The sequence below is a fragment of the Lepidochelys kempii genome, chromosome 13, assembly GCF_965140285.1.
Source record: "Lepidochelys kempii isolate rLepKem1 chromosome 13, rLepKem1.hap1, whole genome shotgun sequence".
In the NCBI taxonomy this organism is placed as follows: domain Eukaryota; kingdom Metazoa; phylum Chordata; order Testudines; family Cheloniidae; genus Lepidochelys; species Lepidochelys kempii.
Genome location: NC_136392.1, coordinates 37,210,692 through 37,232,901, shown reverse-complemented (window position 1 = coordinate 37,232,901; position 22,210 = coordinate 37,210,692). Strand labels below are relative to the sequence as shown.

The 22,210-nt window shown below is 52.0% G+C and overlaps 1 protein-coding gene across 1 annotated transcript; it reads left to right on the top strand.

Annotated features, from left to right (window-relative positions):
* Window positions 1-8,885: 8,885 nt before the first annotated feature.
* On the top strand, window positions 8,886-15,871 carry LOC140897072 (mast cell protease 3). The gene is made up of 5 exons (XM_073309352.1): window positions 8,886-8,943; window positions 9,625-9,781; window positions 10,000-10,135; window positions 14,692-14,952; window positions 15,722-15,871. The coding sequence occupies exons 1-5, from the start codon at window positions 8,886-8,888 to the stop codon at window positions 15,869-15,871; spliced, it is 762 nt and encodes a 253-aa protein (XP_073165453.1).
* Window positions 15,872-22,210: the final 6,339 nt, after the last annotated feature.

Sequence of the window (22,210 nt, the reverse complement as noted above, 5' to 3'; positions counted from 1 at the left end):
TCTCGCCCACCAGCAGCTCCGTTGACCAATTACTCCCCCTCCCTCCGAGGGCCTTCCACCCCCAGCAAAACACCTGTTCAGGATGCTCCTGGAGGAAGGGTGAGGAGCAGGGTAAACTGAGGCACAGAGGGGGGCAGGGACATGCCAAAGGTCACCCAGCAGCAGAGTTGGGAACAGAACCCTGGCATCCTGAGGTGCAGGCCTGGGGTCTGGCTACTAGACCACACTACTTCCCCACAACTCACAGCAGCTCAGTCAGGCATGCCCGGGGCCTGCGGCCCCCCAGGCCCTGCATCATACGGCTTGATAATGTCAACTCCCATCTTGTGTCCTCTGGAATCAGTACAGGCCTGATACAAACGTCTCCAGCACTGAATTCCCTCCTGACCTGTGTCATCTGGGGGAGGTGCTGGGTCCTCCAGGACAGGACAGATCTCTGGTTACAGGGTGTGGGGATATAACATCGCAGGGCTGGAATTACGTCCACCCTCAAATCCAGTGGCTCTGAAGCAGATACAGACAGAACTGATCTGTGTGTGATCACACTCCCCTCCGTTTGGCTCTCTCTGTCTGGTAACAGGGGCAGTGCTGGCCAGCGCTCCCCAGGACCAGGAGATGCCATGTTGCTGATCCCTGTCTGGCTAAAGGCCAGATTTGTCTGAGTCAGAGGCACGAGAGAGATTCCCAGAGCTGCCCTCAGATGCCCTCGGTCCCTCCACCCTGACCCGCTGCAATAAGAGAGCCACGTTTCTTGTACATATTTGTCCATTCCAAGCCCAGAAGGGGCCACAGTGCTCGACCCTTTTAACCCCTGTGTAGTCCCAGCCCTGCGACATCCGTGAGTTAATTCCGGCTCGAAGTAGAGCAGAGCTGTTGGAGAAATATGCCGGCCCAGCGTGAGTCACACATTGCCAGGTGTTGAGCATCCCCAGGTGATGTCCAGCTGTGCAGACTCAGCTGGGCCTGACCCTCCCCCAGTCCATGCAGGGCGGTCTCCAGAGAGCCACGTGGCAGAGAGTTTGACACTGAGGTTTTCTGTTCTCCCACCCAGCCGTGTCTCCCAGCTGTGTGAGAAGCACTTTCTTCCCTGATCTGGTGCAGAGGGTGCTGCTGCTAACCCTGCTCAACGTGGCTGTTCTCTTCCCCGCAGGGTTCAGGCTGGTGGGGATGGGGGGGATGGGGCATAGGGAGCAGAGCTTTGCACAGGGCTCAGTGGAAGGGCCTGGGGCTGCTTCCCCAATACAGCAATCCTGGGGTGGGGGGCTGTGAAAGGAGGCAGCTTCTCCTCACCGTCTTGCCAGACCCCACCGGCCCGGTGGAGTGGGAAGCAGAGCAGGGGCAGCTGTTTTCATAGATCCGTGGGGATCCTGTCTGTGTTAGGGAAGCTTCCTACCCAGGAATATCACCCACCCATCGTGGGCGTGTGACATCCTCTGGAAGCCACATGCAGGGTAACAACCTCCTACGGCTGCCAGCTAACAGCCTCGCCCCTTTAGCTCAAGGACTGTGCCCCAGGGCTGGGGTCAACCACAGAGCCGGGAGGCGATTGCAGCAGCACCCTTGTGAGTCCGCCCAGATTCCCAACTCTTCCTGCAGCACTAGGTAGCCCAGGAGAGCTGTGAACACAGCTGGCGCCTCCGGCCGCCTGTGCAGGGCCCCGCAACTTCGGGGCTGTTCTATTACCTGGGCAGAGACAGGCACCTCCAGGGCTTGGCACAGACCTGTCCTGTCCCATCCCCCGTCCCCCACCCTGGCTAGTTCTAGGCTGCTGGGGAGGCTCTGCCGGAGGGATTGCGCTTGATTAACGGGGCGGGTGTTGCAAGGGAAGGGTGAGTCTGGAAAGATAAAAACCCCCATGGCCACAGGGGCAGATCTGACCTGGGACATGTGGGGCAGGTAGGGTGACCAGATGTCCCTATTTTATTGGGACAGTCCCGATTTTGGGGGCTTTTTCTTATATAGGCATCTATTACCCCCCATCCCCATCCCGGTTTTTTACACTTGCTTTCTGGTCGCCCTCGGGGCAGGGTTTCAACAGAGCTCCACAGCCACCGACCTCGATGGGATGCTCCAGTGAACTCAGTGGGGTGGGAGGGGATTGTCAGTGATCTCCTCCTTAGCTGGGTCAAAGAGGAGGGGGCAGGGAACCTGGGCTGGCTGGGTTGAAGGGCCAATCGGAGCAGCAGAGGGCTGAGTTGAGTTGAGGGGAGCGATGGGACAGGGTCCTTGATCAAACTCTCCAGCCTCATGATGTCTCAAAGATGAGTTTTACCCATTTCCATCTCTCTGCCAGGCAAAATCATCGGGGGATGGGAAGCTGGGTGTCACTCCAGACCCCACATGGCCTTCGTCAAGATAGAGACAGGAGGAGATAGAAAAGGAGGCTGCAGAGGGTTCCTCATGTGGGAGGACGTGGTGGTGACAGCGGCTCCTTGTAACTGCAAACTGGCGTAAGAAATGCACCATCTGCCGTCCCCGAACCAGCCAGTCCCTGTCCTGGGGCTGGCCTCTTGTCCTTTTGGGCCACGAATGGCTTCAGGCACTGTTGTGCTGGGTACGGAAGGTGTCATCAATAGAGACCCTGATCTGCTGCTCCAGGAACGGTATTGTTACCCCCCTTGGCCTAAGCAGTCAGTGGGGTCTTACAGGATGTTTCCATTAGGAGGAGAAATTGCTGGTGGCATTAGATCTACTTTTCCATGAAATCCTTATTTTTACAAAGAATGTCCAAAGTCCTGTTTTTCTGAACACAGTCAGAGTTACGCAACAAGTGACTCACTTACTCACAGTCCCAAGCCTCCTTCAGCCAGCACTCAGTCCAAAAGCTCTCTCCCCCGGCTAAGCACAGGGTCACACTACCCATGCTTCTTTGGCTGTGGCTGGTGCCTTCTCTGGCTGCTTCTCTGCTCTTCCTGCTGCTTACCTCAGACACACACAGATCCATCAGTCAGTGCCCCAGCCCCTGTGTTTGCTAAATTGGTCCCTGGGGAAACCCCTTGGGTGAAACAGCTCAGCTTCTACTCCTCTGATGTGCCTGTGGCTATGTCTACATGACACAGCCTGTATCAGCCCAGCGTCCTAGAGCAGATGCAGCGTACTCTGACAAACAGGGTTTTTCTGCTGGTGTAAGAACACCACCTCCCCAAACGATGTTAGCTATTTCGACAATGGCCTTCTTCCATCCATAGAGCTACCTCAACCCTGGGGGGTTGTCAGCACCGCTACGTTGGATAGGAATGTGGGGTTTTCCCACCTGTAGCCAACACAGCTAAGTTGTAAGTGTAGGCCAGGCCTGTGTGATGGGTGGTGATTCTAGTGCAGTGGTTCCCAAACTTTAACAACCTGTGAACTCCTTTCACTAAAATGTCAAGTCTTGCGAACCCCGCTCCAAAAAAATTAATATTTCCAGGGATTTTCTCCCTTACCTGAGCATAAATTATAAAAACAGTGATCCTGGAAATTGTTTTTTATGACAGGCTTTTTATGACACACTATTTATTATTAATTATTATTTATCATTACAGTATTAGTTTTATTACATTATGAAAATGGCAACACTCTTCCAAGATCTCAGTTTCATAGCTTGTATCACTTTGATTAAGCCTGTTATAAGACAAGGCTCCTATGTTTCATCAAAGAGTATCAGATGTGAAACAGCATGAAGGTATTTAAGAAGCCAACTCAAATAAAGAGTTCCTCCTATGCGAGTATTCGAGCGGTGAGCAGTCCAAGCAAACAACGCACGTTAAAACAAAGCTTAAACTTGTTCTTCATAATAATTTTAAAAACAACACTAGCAGCCTATTTAATTTTAAAAACAGCAAAAAATATCCACCTTTCTTTCCATTTCTTATAAGGAGTCTTGAAGTTTAAATCTCCTCAGTGTGATGGATGCGCTTGCTTTGATCTGCATAGCTCTTGGAAGTCCCCAGAGCTCCGGGCTACCGACCCCATGCTGCCCAGAGTCCCTAGGGATGGTCTGTCCGCCATTAGGGAATTTTTGCCTGAGACCCCCCTCTAATGTTTCACGAACCCCAGTTTGGGAACCACTGTTCTAGTGATTCAGCTTCCTCATTACCTAAACAAGCTTATAATCATAGCATCATAGAACTGGAAGGGACCTTGAGAGGTCATCTAGTCCTGTCCCCTACACTGATGGCAGGACTAAGTATTATCTAGACCATCCCTGACAGGTGTTTGTCCAACCTGCTCTTAAAAATCCCCAATGATGGAGATTCCACAACCTCCCTAGGCAATTTATTCCCGTGCTTAACCACCCTGACAGTTAGGAAGTTTTTCCTAATGTCCAACCTGAACCTCCCTTGCTGCAGTTTAAACCCATTGCTTCTTGTCCTATCCTCAGAGGTTAAGGAGAATATTTTTTCTCCCTCCTCCTTATAACAACCTTTTAGGTACTTGAAAACTGTTATCATGTCCTCTCTCAGTCTTCTCTTCTCCAGACTAAACAAACCCAGTTTTTTTCAATTTTCCCTCATAGGTCACGTTTTCTAGACTTTTAATCATTTGTGTTGCTCTTCTTTGGACTTTCTCCAATTTGTCCACATCCTTCCTGAAATGTGGCGCCCAGGACTGGACACAGTAATCCAGTTGAGGCCTAATCAGTGCAGAGTAGAGCAGAAGAATTACTTCTTTTGTCTTGCTGACAACACTCCTGCTAATACAGCCCAGAACAATGTTTCCTTTTTTTTGCAACAGCGTTACACGGTTGACTCATATTTAGCTTGTGGTCCACTATGACCCCCAGATCCCTTTCCGCAGGACTCCTTCCTAGGCAGTCATTGCCCATTTTCTATGTGTGTAACTGATTGTTCCTTCCTAAATGGAGTACTTTGCCTTTGTCCTGACTGAATTTCATCCTATTTACTTCTTTCTTACTTACATTTCTCCAGTTTGGCCAGATCATTTTGAATTTTAATGGCTTCTGTACATTGATCCTGGGTGCAACACTATGGTTAACCTCATTAAAGTGGGTGGCTCTAATGATCCATGATTGAATCCATTGTATTGGCTGGTCTGCAGCACCTGCATCCTCCTTGTATTTCACAGCACCATCACTGTGCTGCTGGGGGCCCACAATGTTGAAATAGGTGAACTGGGGAGGCAGGAGGTCTGGGTACATCACCGAATCCTTCACCCAGAATTCAATGATGAGACGGATGAAAAGGACCTCATGCTGCTGCAGGTACTTCCCGCTTTGCATCACCCTGGTCCCAATGATGTAGGTTCCATCATATCACCTCACCCCCAGTGACCTCATATAGCTGCAGGTACCATCCCCATCCTGTCACTGCACCCCCAGTGACCTCACACTGCTTCAGATACCACCCCATCCCATCCCCCCCACCCCCAGTGACTTCACATTGCTGCAGGTACCACCGCTGTCCCACCACCTCATTCCAGTGGGCACATGGACTCACAAAGTTGTACATGTTTCACGGGGAAGCCCCACCTGATCCCATCTGGCCCCATGCCCCCAGGACAGGACCCATCCTCCAACAGGAGTTTGATTTCCCTTCTCTCTCTCTCTCCCATCACAGCTGAGGGACGAGACCAATCTGACCCACACTGTGGGCACCATCCCCCTGCCCCGGTGACAGGTGTAGGAGGGGTGTAGCAGGGTGCTGGTGCAAGAGCATCTAATTAGCCCCTGCCCGGTCAGCTCCAATCAAGGGAAGCAGATTTGGGGCTGACGGAAAAGTCCTGATGCCGGCCTGAGGATTGGCAGCACCTGCCAGCCTGACAAGCCAAGGGCTATAAAGGCTGGGAAGGAGGCAGGCAGCAAGGGAGAGGTCAGTCAGGGAGGGAGCTGGAAGCCTCCTGGCTGAAGACTGATTCTGCCTGTAAACAGAGGAAACCCTGTAAAGACTATATCATTTGGCACTGGTGGTGGGACAAGGCTAGGTGAATAAAGACACGGGTGTGGCACAACCCTCAAGTCTCTCCGAGCCTGATTTGGGAGGGCAAGCAGGCCCAGGAAGAGGGGCTGGTCATGCACCCCATTACAAGGGGGGTGTGCAGCGTGGCGGGCTGGGGCCTGACTACTACCAAGGAAAATGCCTAGCCCTCCCCAACTCTGCAGGAGGTGGAACTGAAGATCATGGGCAAGGGCGTGTGTCTTCCTCAACCATATCCGCACTATGCCCTGTCCAGGATGCTGTGTGTGGGGGATCCCCAGAAGAGGAAGGCATCATTCCCGGTGAGTGTGGGACACGGACATGCGGCGCCCGGAACAAGAGGCTGCTAGAACTGGACACTGGCAGGGCTGGGCAGAATTGGGAGAACCAGGATCCATGGCGAACCAGCCAGAAACCAGGAACTGGAACTGGACTAGATCCTAGCACTAAAGGCTGTAGGACAGAAATCGGGGACCAAAATTGGCCAGCTCCTAGGAATCAGGGATGGAGGCTAGGAATCAGGGACAAGAACTAGGCTGGTCTTTTAAATATGGAATGGATTCTAATTATTTTGGGACAGGAACTGGCAAGATCATAGAAATCAGGGGTGGAAATGAGCTGCATGTTCAATAGGTTCTAGAAATCAGGGACAAGAATCAGCCACATCGTGGAAATCAGGATGGATCTAAACAGTGAGGGACAGATCCTAGAAATCAGGGTTAGGAATCAGCTGGATCCTAGGAAATAAAAAGGGGAATTGCTGAATCGAGAACCCAAGGGTGGATCTGAGAAATCAGTAGGAAATCCTAGAAATCAAGGGCAGGAGTCAGCCAGATGCTGGAAATCAGGATTTGGAATCAGGGATGGGAATTGAGCAGGTTAAAGAAATTTGTGATGGATGCTAGAAATCAGACACAGGAACTGGCCAGATTCTAGAAATCAGGGACATGGTCCAGCTGGATCCCTGGACCTTGGGGTGGGAACTCCATGCAAGTCCTCAGAGTGACTTGACCATGAGACCCCAGAAAGAGGGGTACAGAGCTGGATTTCAGGACCATGAATACAGAATGCAGCCCGCCCTTTGCTTGGACATCTGTAAACCCATACCTGGTGTTTGCTTCTCAAGCGGCTCCAGAGGCCCCCTGGTCTGTGATGGGAAGGCCCAGGGCATTGTCTCCCAGGGCAAACCTGATGGGTCAGCACCCCAGGTTTTCACCAGGGTCTCCAAATACGTCCTGTGGATCAAGAAAACTGCACAAGCTGATGCCATAGATGGGAGCATTCATCTCTTCTCGCGTGATTGGACAGACAGTTGAGTATTGCAGAGGCATGACTGGCTGGCTGGCTGGGTATTGCAGATGGATGGATGGATGGATGGATGGATGTGTAGCCAATGGTTTTAGTTGATTGTTCATTTATTGTGTGATGTTATGATTAACTAATATGTTAGGTCATATGTAATCATTGTATACAAAATAGAGTTAAATTGTAGGATTATAGAAGGATAAGATTGATCAGTAGTGAGAAGTGATAATTAGGTACACCTTGTACCTTGCTGGTCTGTCTCCTTCGGGACGTGACCGGTCGCGAACCAGGGAATTTACAGGATCAGGAGAGGCCAATGTCTGTTCCTCTGCTGCCGGGCACAGAGCTCTGCTCTGGCGTGGGGCCGGCATTGACGGAGTGGGGATGGGAGTGGGGGCGCTGTGGGGAAGAGGCAGGGCAGCTGCAGAGCCCCACGGCCAGGGCGACACTGCATCCCCTCTCAGTTTGTTCCAGTGCGAGGTTCTGCAGCCGCCCTGCCTCTTCCCCCGAGTCCCCCCCCCATCCCCACTCCGTTGCTTTGCAAGACGCAGGCCAGCGAGTCTGTGAGCCTGCGAGTGGTGAAGGCCCCAGCGAGACACAGGAGCCCTCCTGTTGCAGAGAGATGCTGAGATGAGGCCGAGTTGACCACAGCACAGGTCTCAACTGGCCCCTCCTCTTAGCAGCTGAGCCACCTCCCCCAGCACAGCAGGTCAGCAGGGCACTGCCCAGCGTGAGCGCAGCCCTGCGATGCCCATGGCCCCACCAGAATGGACTCAGGGGCTGAGAGGTCCTAGATGGCAGCTCCCCTTTTCCACCCGCACCCCCCAGTTGATGTGGTGGGGGGGTCCAAGAGCTGAGGTGGGAGAGCCCTCACCCACATCCCGGAGCACATGGCCCTGAGGTTTCCTGCCTTGCATTCCCAGTGCTGATCCAGACCTCTAACCCATCTCCCAGGCAGATGTCCCCTCCCCAGCTGCGCCCTGACAATGTTGCTCGTACTCCTGCTCCCCAAGGCTCAGGCTGGTGATTGGGGGGGTCATAGTGGCCCCGATGTGCACAGTCCCCAGGAGGTTCACGGCCCCAAATATGCATGGCCCCTGGACTATAGCACCCCAGATATGCACAGGCCCAGGGGTGCAGGGCCCAAGAAGTGCATAACCTCAGAGGGTGCAGGGCCCCACAAGTGCACAGCCTCCAGGGGTGCAGAGCCCCAGATGTGAATAGCCCTGGGGTTAAGGGGGCCCAGATGTGCACAGTCCAGGGGTACAGGAAGCCACATGTGCACAGCCTCATGGGGTACAGGGCCCCACATGTGCTCAGCCCCCCATATCTGCTAGGCCCCATATCTGCTCAGTCCCCAGGGTGTTCAGGGCCCCAGAGCTGCACAGTCTCCAGGGGTACAGGGCTTCAAATGTACAAAGCCCCAGGGGGTGCAATTCCCCATATATGCACACCCCCAGAGGCTCTAGGGCCCCACATGTGCACAGCCCCAAAGGTTTGCTTTCTGCTAGCTCTGCAGGGTGGCTGGTGACTGCCTTACTCTATGTGTGAACTCCTCCCCGGCAGGATCCAGGGGATGTGGTTTACCCTGAGCCAAGCGTCACCAGTCCTATAAGTGACCCCAGAGACAGACACGTTGTCTCCTTCCCCAGACGCCTTCTGACGATGCTGCTGCTGCTCCTGTTTCCCATGGTCTTTCCCCTGCCCCCTGGGGCTCAGGCTGGTGAGTGCAAGAGGGGATAGGCCCCCTTTGGCCTCAGAGGGAGTAGAGCTTGGCACTACTGGAGCTGTCTGCAAACCATGGCTCCTCCCCAGAGTCAGATGCTTCCACCAGGGCCATTGGAGTGTCCCCAGCATCCAGCTGGAGTGCTGTGGGGCTCCAGGGGCTATTGGTGTTTGCCCAGGACTCAACTAGGGAGCCTCAGGTCCGTGGGGCCTGAGGGCAGTTATCAGTGTATGTGTGCCCAGAACAAAGCTGAGGTGCCCCTGAGCTTTGGGGCCTGGGGGCATCAGTGTATGCCCAGGACCCATCTGGGGAGGCATGGGGTCTGGGGGCAGGTGTGCAGGGACCTAAAGGGGCAAGGGGAGAGGAGGGGGTTGATGCTACCATAATAAATCCCCTGAGAGGGAGGCAACGCACAGAAATTCAATACGTTGCTGATGTGAACGGCCAACTCCTAGACAGGAAATGCAGGTCTGTGCAGTCTGTATGGTTAGAGCCAGGGAAGAGGGGCTAGGAGCCAGGACTCCTGGGTTCATTTTCCAATTCCACCAAACTCTGGTCTCGGACTGGGTCTGTTCAGTGCCTAGGACAATGGGGGCCTTGATCTTGGTTAGCGGAGGGATACACCAGCTGGCTGGATCGGGAACCTGAATTAAATCCTTCTCTTGACACGTCTGCCAGGGGAGATCATTGGAGGACAGGAAGCCCAGCCTCACTCCAGACCCTACATGGCCTTTGTAAGAATACAGAGAGAAGGAAAGGGAGGAAACATGTGTGGAGGGTTCCTGATCCAGGAGGACGTGATGGTGACGGCAGCTCATTGTAACTGCAACCTTGAGTTACATTGAGTTGAGTTAAGAAATGCAAGATCCCTGCCCCTTAGCCAGCCATTCTCCGAACCTGGGGCCAGGTCAAAGTTACTCCCCACCCAGCAGGGGAAAGGCCCTGGAGTGCTGGCATGATCTACACACACCCACTTTAACAAGGTTAATGACCCATGCCAGAATCCAGAGTACTGACCTGTCTGCAGCACCTGCATCCCCTTGTATTTCACAGCAACATCTCCGTGCTGCTGGGGGCCCACAACTTTGAAATAGATGAACTGGGGACGCAGAAAATCTGGGTATGGCGCCGAATCCCCCACCCAGAATTCAATGACGAGACATTTGAAAATGACCTCATGCTGCTGCAGGTACTGGCCATATCTCAGCCCCCACCCCAGTGACCTCACACTGCTGCAGGTATCACCCCATCTCATCACTCCACTGTGACGGATTCTCCCTGGGGTGCTGCTTAGAACTGGGTACCACTGGGGTACCACTGAGCCCACCTGACCCAAAAGCCTGGGCTCCCTTTACACTGTAATGGTGTGACAGGCTCTCAAATCCCCTCTAGCATAAATACATGTAGGGACACATCCAGCTGCAGCTTCACGATGCTGAGATCAGCACTGCATGGGAAGGATTGGCTAAGGAACTGGCCAGTACTCAAGTGCACACCCCTATCTAGAGACTAAACCCAAAATTGCACCGTCTTGTCCTGCACAGAGAACTATACAGCATAAGGTCATGAAATTCACCCCCTCCCTCAATGTGGAGAGGGATACGCACAGCTTTCTGCCCCAAGTTATAATTTCCATATACACACTGGGTTTTAAACAAAACAAAACAAGTTTATTAACTACAAAAATAGATTTTAAGTGATTATAAGGGATAGCAAACAGATCAAAGTAGATTACCTAGCAAATAAGAAAAATATGCAATCTAAGCTTAATATACTACACTGCTTACAAGTAGAAAATTCCCACCCTAAATGTTGTTTTAGGCAGATTGCAGAGATTCTTGAAGGGCAGTTGCCTTTGCCTGCAGCTTAAAACTTCAGATATTTTATTTACAGGCTAGACAGTCTTCCAGCCTGAGCTCAGTCATTCTGCCCTCATTCAGTCTTTGTTTCTTAGATGTTTACAGCCGTCATCCTGGATGGGGATTCAGTGAAGAATGAGCCATGATTATGTCACTCCCTTGCCTTAAATAGGTTTTACATATGGCGGGAATTTTTTGTCTTCCAGTGTGATTCCCACCTCTGGTCAGTGGAAAAATACTGATATTATCATGAAGTCCAGTACCAGGTGGCTTCATCACATGAACCTGCAGCCATAACATAAAGGCTGTTTGCAGTGTTCCCAGGAAGGCTTGCCTAGGAAGGCTCCTCAGTAAGAGATTAGCATCTTCTAAGACCTATTATTCTTCCTAATGGTCCTTACCAGACATCAATCTAGACTGATTGCTTTCTGTCTAGTGGATATTCCCCAGGTGTAAACAATATTCCTAACTTCAGATACAAAAATGATACATATATATAAATATGATAGTCATGTTCAGTAAATCATAACCTTTTCAATGATATCTCACATGCCTTATCTTGCACAATATATATTATAATTGTGCCATACTCATATCCTAACATTACTATGAAGAAGATGGGTGTGATGGGCTCGGTCACAGAGATCCCCTAGGCCCTGTCACCTGATGTGCTGAAATTACCTCTGAGCCTGTTTTTCCTGCCAGCCTGGGCCTCCAGAACCCTGCCTGGTTGAGCCAGACATGCTAGCCTGCTGCAGTACAGACACAGAATCCGGGCCACATCCCCAAAGCTGCAGACCTTAACTGAAAACAGCTCAGCAGGTCACCTGTCTCCAGCATTCAGACACCTACCTCCCAGTGGGATCTAAATCCCAACTAAATCCGTTTTACTCTGTATAAAGTTTATACAGGGTAAACTCATTAAATATTCACCCTCTGTAGCACTGAAAGAGAGATTTGCACAACTGTTTGTCTGCCCCCCCAACCCCACTCCTCCAGGTAACAATTACTACACTGGGTTTATTAATAAACAAAAGTGATTTTATTAAGTATAAAAAGTAGGATTTAAGTGGTTTTAGCAATAACAGACAGAACAAAGGTTTCAGAGTATTCACAGAGCAAAATAAAACAAAACACGCAAGGCTAAGCTGAATACACTAAGAAATCAGTCACAAATGATAACTTCTCACCCTAGATGTTACTTCAGATAAAATCCTTCTCAGGTCAATTGTCTTTTCTAACCTGGGTCCAGCCTGTTCTCACCCACCCCTGTGGTTACAGTCCTTTTGTTTCCAGGTGCTTGCAGGTATCTCTGCGGGGTTGGGGGGCCACCTCTTAAGCCAGCTGAAGACAGCTTTTGTTTGCTTCCCCCACTTTATATAGAACTTCCCTAAGGCAGGAAACCTTTATTTGAAATCCCACTCCCTCTGGAAAAGTACCAGATTCCAGATGGAATTCAGTATCAGGTGAAAAGAAAAGGAGTACTTGTGGCACCTTAGATACTAACCAATTTATTTGAGCATGAGCTTTCGTGAGCTACAGCTCACTTCATCGGATGCATACCGTGGAAACTGCAGAAGACATTATATACACACAGAGACCATGAAACAATACCTCCTCCCACCCCACTGTCCTGCTGGTAATAGCTTATCTAAAGTGATCAAGTTGGGCCATTTCCAGCACAAATCCAGGTTTTCTCACCCACCGCCCCACCACACAGAAACTCACTCTCCTGCTGGTAAGAACCTGGATTTGTGCAGGAAATGGCCCACCTTGATTATCATACACATTGTGAAGAGAGTGGTCACTTTGGATGGGCTATTACTAAGTTATTATTAGTTAAGGAAGTATGGGCTGGATGAATGCACTATAAGGTGGGTAGAAAGCTGGCTAGATTGTCGGGCTCAACGGGTAGTGATCAATGGCTCCATGTCTAGTTGGCAGCCGGTATCAAGTGGAGTGCCCCAAGGGTCGGTCCTGGGGCCGGTTTTGTTCAATATCTTCATAAATGATCTGGAGGATGGTGTGGATTGCACTCTCAGCAAATTTGCGGATGATACTAAACTGGGAGGAGTGGTAGATACGCTGGAGGGGAGGGATAGGATACAGAAGGACCTAGACAAATTGGAGGATTGGGCCAAAAGAAATCTGATGAGGTTCAATAAGGATAAGTGCAGAGTCCTGCACTTAGGACGGAAGAACCCAATGCACAGCTACAGACTAGGGACCGAATGGCTAGGCAGCAGTTCTGCAGAAAAGGACCTAGGGGTGACAGTGGACGAGAAGCTGGATATGAGTCAGCAGTGTGCCCTTGTTGCCAAGAAGGCCAATGGCATTTTGGGATGTATAAGTAGGGGCATAGCGAGCAGATCGAGGGATGTGATCATTCCCCTCTATTCGACATTGGTGAGGCCTCATCTGGAGTACTGTGTCCAGTTTTGGGCCCCACACTACAAGAAGGATGTGGATAAATTGGAGAGAGTCCAGCGAAGGGCAACAAAAATGATTAGGGGTCTAGAACACATGACTTATGAGGAGAGGCTGAGGGAGCTGGGATTGTTTAGCCTGCAGAAGAGAAGAATGAGGGGGGATTTGATAGCTGCTTTCAACTACCTGAAAGGGGGTTCCAAAGAGGATGGCTCTAGACTGTTCTCAATGGTAGCAGATGACAGAACGAGGAGTAATGGTCTTAAGTTGCAGTGGGGGAGGTTTAAATTGGATATTAGGAAAAACTTTTTCACTAAGAGGGTGGTGAAACACTGGAATGCGTTACCTAGGGAGGTGGTAGAATCTCCTTCCTTAGAGGTTTTTAAGGTCAGGCTTGACAAAGCCCTGGCTGGGATGATTTAACTGGGAATTGGTCCTGCTTTGAGCAGGGGGTTGGACTAGATGACCTTCTGGGGTCCCTTCCAACCCTGATATTCTATGATTCTATGATTCTATGATTCTATGAAAACCTGGATTTGTGCTGGAAATGGCCCAACTTGATCACTTTAGATAAGCTATTACCAGCAGGACAGTGGGGTGGGAGGAGGTATTGTTTCATGGTCTCTGTGTGTATATAATGTCTTCTGCAGTTTCCACGGTATGCATCCGAAGAAGTGAGCTGTAGCTCACGAAAGCTCATGATCAAATAAATTGGTTAGTCTCTAAGGTGCCACAAGTCCTCCTTTTCTTTTTGCGAATACAGACTAACACAGCTGTTACTCTGAAAAGTATCAGGTGAGAGGGTCACATGTCACTGTAAGGCCCCCAGCCTCCGTTCTTCCTGGGTGGGCCCACAGGTCACAGGGAGGCTTGCAGGTAATCAGGGCCATTCACAGGTCATTGTTTCTGAAGCACCTTTAATGGCTTCCACTTCAGGTGTTTGCATCAGCAATACGAGTTTATGTCTTGTTCGCCTACCGCCAGACATGGAAACAATCCGTGCAAACAAATAGGGTGAACACACTCAGTGGATTATAAGCTTTCTAATGATACCTTACAAGGGGCATTTAGCGTACAGCAGTTATGTCATATTCATAAGCATATTTTCATAAAGCGTATGGAGTGCAATGTCACAATGGGGTGTAATGCCACCCTGACCCCCAGTGAATCCACACTACTGCAGGTACCACTTTCATTCCATCCCCCCCTCACTGACCCCCCCACTGCAGCATGTAGCATCACAGTCACATCACCCCTCCACCAGTGACCTCACTCTGCTGCAGATATCACTCTGTCCCATCACCAAGCCCCCTGTAGCCACATGGCATCACAGATTTGCACAGTTCTCATGGGGATGCCCCACCTGGTCTCATCTAGCACCATCCCCCCAGGATAGGATGCATCCCCCAAGAGGAGTTTGATTTCCCTTCTCTCTTCCGCCCTTCACCCTGCATCACAGCTGATGGACAAGGCCAAGCTGACCCAGACTGTGGGCACAATTCCCCTGTCCCAGAAGAAGGTGAAGAAGGGGGCAGTGTGCAGCGTGGCTGGCTGGGGCCAGACCAGTAGCAAGACAAACTCCCAGCCCTCCCCGACCCTGCAGGAGGTGGAACTGATGGTCATGGACAAGAAAATGTGTCTGTCTCAGCCCTATCTGCCCTATGTCCCATCCAGGATGCTGTGCGTGGGGGACCCCCAGGAGAGGAAGTCGCCATTCCTGGTGAGTGTGGGACAGAGGCACGCAGTGCCTGGGACAAGGTGCTGCTAGAACAGGAGACCGACAGGGCTGGGCAGAATGGGGAGAGTCGGGATCCATGGTGTGCCAGGCAGATCCTGGGAACCAGGAATCAGAATTGCCCAGATCCTAGGAATCAGGAATGGAGGCTAGAAATCAGGGACAAGAACCAGGCAGTTCTTTCAAATGAGGAATGGATGCTAATAATTTGGGACAGGAACTGGCAAGATCACAGAAATCAGGGACAGAAATCATCTGGATGTTCAACAGGTTCCAGAAATCAGGGACATGAATCAGCCACATCCTGGAAATCAGGGATGGATCTTAATCGTGAGAGAAAGATCCCAGAAATCAGGTTTGGAAATCAGACTGATCCAAGGAGTCAGAAAGGGGAATTGCTGAATCAAGAACCCAAGGTGGATCTGAGAAATCAGCAGGAGATCCTAGAAATCAAGGGCAGGAGTCAGCCAGATGCTGGAAATCAGGATTCGGAATCAGGGACAGGAATTGAGCAGCTTAAAGAAATCGGGGATGGATGCAAGAAATCAGACACCAGAATCGGGCAGGTTCTAGAATTCAGCGACAGGGGTTGGTTGGGTCATGGGGTGGGAGCCCTGGGCATGTCCTGGGAGTGACTTGACTGTGAACCCCCAGGAAGTGGGTTACAGAGGTGGATTTCAGGACCGTGAATACAGAATGCAGCCCACTCTTTGCTTGGACATCGGTAACCCTGCACCTGGTATTTACTTCTCAGGGCAACTCTGGGGGCCCACTGGTCTGTGATGGGAAGGCCCGGGGCATAGTCTCCCATGACAGCGGTGACTGGTCAACTCCCAGTGTGTTTACCAGGCTCTCCATATATGTCCCGTGGATCAAGAAAACTCTGCGCAAGCTGAAGCCTTAGAGGGGAGCATCCATCTCTAGTATGAGTGGAGAGCTAGACGGGTATTGCAGAGCAATGGCTGGCTATTGCAGATGGATGGATGGATGTGTAGCCAATGATTTTAGTTGATTGATCATTTATTGTTTGATGTTATGATTCAACAACATGTTATCAGTTAAATTGTAAAATTACAGAAATATAAGATTGATCAGTAGTTAGAAGGGATAATTAGGTATTAGGGGTCTCAGTAAGGAGGGCTCAAACACAAGGCCTACAGGCTGAGGCCTGTAAGATAGTAGCTTAGCCACACTAGGCCATAGGCTTAAGAAATGGTTGACATAAGTGACCAAAGAATGACCCTATGCCACAAGATTACGGGGAAAGATGTACCCATATGTGGCGATGCGAAAAATGAACACTAAGAGTAATTTTTTGCTTACAAGATCCCCGGCAGTGACATTTTTCTAACATGTGCCCTAACTGTAGGGTGCACAATGTGCATAAAAGCTAATGAGGCATAGTTGGAATCACATTATAAAAAAAGGATGCCCAGATCTGGAAAATTGAGCTTCCTATTGGAAACACTAGCAGGAACCACCCCTCTAGTGATGATCATTTGGCCAGGCATCCATCAGACCTTTAGAATATCATGAAAGGATGTGAGTAGAAGTATATTTGTCACTTGTTCACCGGTCTTTATAGAATTTCTAGATGTTTGGGTAATCATAACTTTAACTGTAACTTTAATAAAACTTGTAAAACAGACAGGGCCTTTTATGCATGAAATGTACGTGTGGTCACAACCCTTTGTCCTTATATGTTCCTAGAGACTCTAAATCTGAAGCAAGTAGCAGAGGTGACTTTCACTCTGTGAGTTTGAAACTGTAGCCACTAGAGCCGAACCTACGGTGGTGTAATACCACACTACAAAATTCCCTTTAAATGAAAGAAAAGGCAACAGATGAATGGATATTGCAGAAGGATGGATAGACAGAGGATGGATAGATACTGTGAAACAATGGATGGATGGACATGGCAGATGAGAAGGTAGAAGGATGGATGGATGGGCAATACAGATGGATGGATGGATGGATGGATATTGCAGAAGGATGGCTGGATAGTTGGATAGATGAATGGATGTATATTACAAGAGAATAGACGGATTGATATTGAAGAAGGATGGATGATCATGAATAGATACTGGTGAACGATGAATGGATGGACATAGTATATGAGAAGACAGATGGATATAGAAGAAGGATGTATGGAAGGATATTGCAGAGGAAAGGAGGACAGAAAGCTATTAATGTTCCAGAGAAATGAACAAACAATCGAGCCTGCCGTGAGATCTCCCTCCAGACAGAACTTACTCTTCTTATTTTCCAAGGCTACAGTGGCTGTCCTAGCCGTACAGATTCCATTATGTGTTTCTTTCACACTATCTTTCTAAAATTCATATGGATGTCCTATACTGACATCACAGCACCTCCATATCTCATCAAACTTTGTGAGGATTTGCAGGGAGGAGATAAGGGGGTTCCCTAGCTCATAGCTTTCTGCCACGTTAGTTCATGACTCCGACAGAGGGCAGCTCACCAATTTACCAGATTAGCGGTCGGGGTCACCAGGGTTGTCAGTTGTTGGCTGCATGTGCGTTCTCTCTGTGTGCTACACTGGCTCTGGCCAGGTAGCCCGTACAGCAGACTTCTATCGAACTGTCAAAGAAGACCACAGACACAGTTCAGCGGTGAAGGTGCTCGGCCAGGTTTATTGCCGACAAAGCACAGTATCACTGCCTTATATGTACTACTGGTACACTAAGACATTTATGCCTGTGACAATGGGCTCGGCTCATTGAGGGGGGTGAGTCTCCACTCCCCCCAAAACCAGGCAAAGACAACCCCTCTGTGACCCCCCTTTTATACACTGGTACAAATAAGGTATGTATTGCCCCTGTGATGTGGTTAGTTACCACTCTTTACTGTGTCCCTGATGGTTGGCTCAAAATATCTCTATCCATCACCCTTTCATCCTGACCTTATCTTTAGGAGAGTCGGTGTGTCCTTGTGTCACCTTCAGGAAGTGAGTTTACCTTGTATTAGGATGTTCTGGCACTGTCCTTCTGGAATATATTTATGTGAACACTTAGCGCCTAGGAGTGCTTGTGTTTTTGCAACACCAGCCCTGTGCTTGGCAAGTTCATGTATCAGATAGTGAATACGCAAGCTGGCATCTGCTTTGTCACAGGGCCTGACCTGTACTCATAGACTGACTCTTGCTAACTTTACCTTATCTCAGCAGGGCCTGACTTTAGTTCAGGCCTTAGGCCTTACACCAGACCCTTTAGGGGAGGCCTCATGTCTCAGGATCTCTCTTTCGACTATACCTTCCATGTCCATCCACCCTTTCTATCTGTCCCTCCCTCCCTCCCCATCCACACCCTTCTATCAATCCATCCTGCCATCCTTCTCTCCCTATCTCCCTAGGAATATGCAAGTCTCCATCCCTTCCTCCCTCCCGATACACTCCCTCCCTCCATCCATCCATTCCCTGACAGTGTTACCCATTGCTCTAGTATCTCAGCCCTTCACCTCCACCATGTTTGCTTCTTAATTTCACTCCCTGTCCTGTAGCTGTCGGTATCTATCGAGTGTAGTGACATTCAGCCTTCTTGGGTGTTTATTTCCTTCCAGGGCTTTTAGAAATGGCCACCGCTATTGCACACAGCCAGCGGGAATGTTCAAAGCCACCTGCAGGAGTGAGGTATCAAAATCCCATTGACTTTCAGTGGGAGTTGGGCCCCTAATATCCTGATCCCCCCCCTTACAATTCCCAGCCCATCCTGTCAAGTTCTGGGTCTCAATCCCATTGAAGCTCAGCTCCCAGCATCTCCCAATTCGGGGATATGGGGAGATTTTTATAAGCACCGAACATGCAATGAGCCCCCTAGAATGTATGGCCAGGAGCAGGTACGCACAGGAGTCCACTCAGCCCCTCACCCAGTGCAATGGGAGCAGCTCCTCATGGGACTCAGCCTCACAGTACACAGCAACCCTTCATGTGGGGGTGGGTGAGAAATGGATATGGGTGTTTCCCCTCTATGGGGCAGCATCCCCCATCCAGCCCCAGGGCCAGGGACTGGCTGGATCCCGGGGATGGGGTATGGGAGATGGGGCCTTTCCCATCTAGGGGCCTCTGACTGCAAACCAGACCCAGGCCTGGGTACTGACTGGTTCAGGTGGGTGGTGAATGGGACATGGGGCCTTTCCCTTTTAGGCGGAGCCAACTCCCATTGAAGACTGGCTGGCTCAGGGGGGTTGAGAATCAGATGCATTGTTTCTGCCTCCACCTGCAATGCGGGGGTCTTTGGGAAGCCATGCTGTCAAAGACAGGGGGCTCTGGTCTCCTAGATCCATGTTCCTCCCACCAGCTCACACCCACACGGAGGGGAAGGAGAGCCATTGAAAAGGATCAAGGGGCCGGGTTCCCACCAGAAGCTGATCTGAGTCTTGGTCAAACCACGGCTCCTCCCACATTAGCACCAAGGCAGACTCTGTTGTTAGCTGCTGAGCCCCCTCCCCCATCTTTGCTCCAGATGTGTGTGGTGTCCAGCTGTGCACAGCTACTGGGAGTAGAGGGGGAGATCCCAGCTAGGTGTGTCCCCAGCTGTGCCTGGCACCAGAATGGGCAGTCCCTTGCTGGGCAGGGCTCCAGGGGCTCAGATGTGGGGACTGGTCTCCCCCACCACACCCATGTGGTGGGGTTTCCAGGAACAGAGATGGCCGAGGCCCCACCTGGCAGGTGGAAACATCACACTGACGTGTCCCGCACAACCCCCGTCTCTGCTCCGACCCAGATGTCTGAAGGAAGAGGCCAGTGAAGCTGTCAATGGATGTCTCAGCCCTAGCCACACGCCTCATCTGATGCATGCTTGGAGCGGGCGCTGGGGGGTAGTGCAAGCTGCATCAGGGCTCAGCTCCACCCCAGATATGCACAGCTCCAGGCTGGGCCAGTGCCCATATGTGCCCCAGCCCCAGCTGTGGAGGGCGCAGAGCAACAGAGGAACCTTCCTGCAGCTCCTTCACCTGGGTGCCAGGGAGGAGGGGGAGCAGTTTTGCTGTGCAAGACAGCAGGCAAAGGCGTCTGTGAGCCTGCAGCTTGTGAAGGTTCCCGACCAGACACAGGAACCCTCCCAGTGCAGAGAGACGCTGAGATGAGGCCGGGTTAACCACAGCACAGGCCTCAGACTAGGCCCCTCCTCTTAGCGGCTGAGCCACTTCCCCTCCCCCCAACTCTGCAGGGCTGCAGGGCACTGTCCAGGGTGAGCACAGCCCTGCAATGCCATGGCCCCACCAGAATAGACTCAACAGCTGAGGGACCCCAGATGGTGACTCTCCTTCTCCACCCTCCCTGCAGCTGGTGTGGTGTGGGGTCCAAGCGCTGAGATGGCAGGTCTTCCACCCACACCCTGGAGTGCATGGCCTGGAGGTTTCCTGCCTTGCATCCCCGCTGCCCCGCCAGGCCAGGCCTGTAACCCACCTCCCGGGCAGATGCTGCCCCCCATGGGCCTGATAGTGCTGCTGCTCACGGGTGCTCAGGCTGATGCCTGGAGCGGGGGCATTAGGGCCCCAGATGTGCATGTCCCCTGGACTACTGGGCCCCAGATTTTCCCAGGCCCAGCAGATTACTCTCTGCTAGCTCTGCAGGGCGGCTGGTGAGCGACACCCCACGTGTGAACTCCTCCCCAGCAGGAACCAGGGGCTATGGTTTACCCTGTGCCAAGTGTCACTTGGGGGGCCCAGCCCCTCCTAGTCAGGTCTATAAATGACCTCAGAAACAGATGCCATCACCCATTTCCCTGATGTCCCTCTGACAATGCTGTGGCTGTTCCTGTTCCCCATTGCCTTTCCCCTGCCCCCCGGGCTCAGGCTGGTGAGTACATGGGGAAGAGCCCCGCCCCCCCCCCCAGCCCCATAGAGAACAGAGCCTGGATATGCTGGAGCTGTCTGCAAACCCTGGCTCCTCCCTAGTGTCAGATGCTTCCACCAGGGCCATCGGTGTGTCCCCAGCACCCAGCTGAAGTACCATGGGGTTTGTGGGGACATTGGTGGCTGCTCAGCAGCCAGCTGGGGAGCCTCAGGGCCGTGGGCTCTGGGGCAGTTATCGACGTGTGTCCAGGACCCAGCTAGGGAGCTGTAGAGTCTGGGGGCAGGTGGGCAGGGAGCTAAAGGGGCAGGCGGAGCGGAGAGGGTTGATGATATAATAACAAATGCCCTGAGGTGGAGGGGACACCGTGAAGCTCAATACACATTGGTGTGAACAGCTGGCCCCTAGACAGGAAATGCAGCTCTGTGTGGTTAGAGCAGCAGAGGGGGCTGGGAGCCAGGACTCCTGGGTTCAGCTTCCCGCTGAGGGAGGGCAGTGGGTTCTGGGGGCACTGAGGGCAGTGGTAGATTCTCGTGGTTGGGAGGGGGGCACGAGGCATCCTGAGTTCATTTTCCAATTCTACCGCACACTGCACCAATGATCTGGAGCGAGTCGATTTTTCTCCTTGTGCCTGGATTTCCCAGTGTGTGAAATGGGGATGAGGATCCGTCCTGTGTCTGTGTAAACTCTCTGGGATTCCTAATTTCCCTGTAACCTGTGCAGCCGCATGGCCAAGCAGCAGCCTATTTAGCGCCACACGGGTGCTTAGGGAACCCACCCGGGGACCTGCCGCAGCAAGGGGAGGGTGCCCCTCCCCAGGCCCCCCCCTAGCCTGTCCTCCAAACTGCTGCAGTCGGGGGAGGGGCGGCCCAAACCCAGCCCTGGCCCGGACCTGTAGCCCTCCCCTACCCACAACGCTGCTGCCTGTGGCCCAGACCCACCGCAGCTGGGGAGCCCGGACCTGCCACAGCTGGAGCACCCCTACCCCGCCAGAACCCAGCTCTGACCCGGACCTGCAGCCCTCCCCTACCCCCAAAGCTGCTGCCTGTGGCCCAGACCCACCGCAGCTGGGGAGCCCGGACCTGCCACAGCTGGAGCACCCCTACCCCGCCAGAACCCAGCTCCGACCCGGACCTGCCAGGGGCCAGGGGAGGGGCACCTATCCTGTGGCTCCAGCCCCAGAGCTGCCCTCTTGTGGTGGGGAGAGGCACCTCTCCCCCAGCTCCGGTGCTGCTGTGGGGAGAGAGAGCAGTGGGGAGTCCTCTCTCCCCGCTGTAGCCCTGGAGCATCCTCCTGCACCACAAACCCCTCATCCCCAGCCCTGAGCCTTTCATCGCCAGCCCCACCATGAGGCCACACACCAACCCTCTGTCCCAGCCCTGAGCCCCTCATCGCCAGCCCCACCATGAGGCCACACCCCAACCCTCTGTCCCA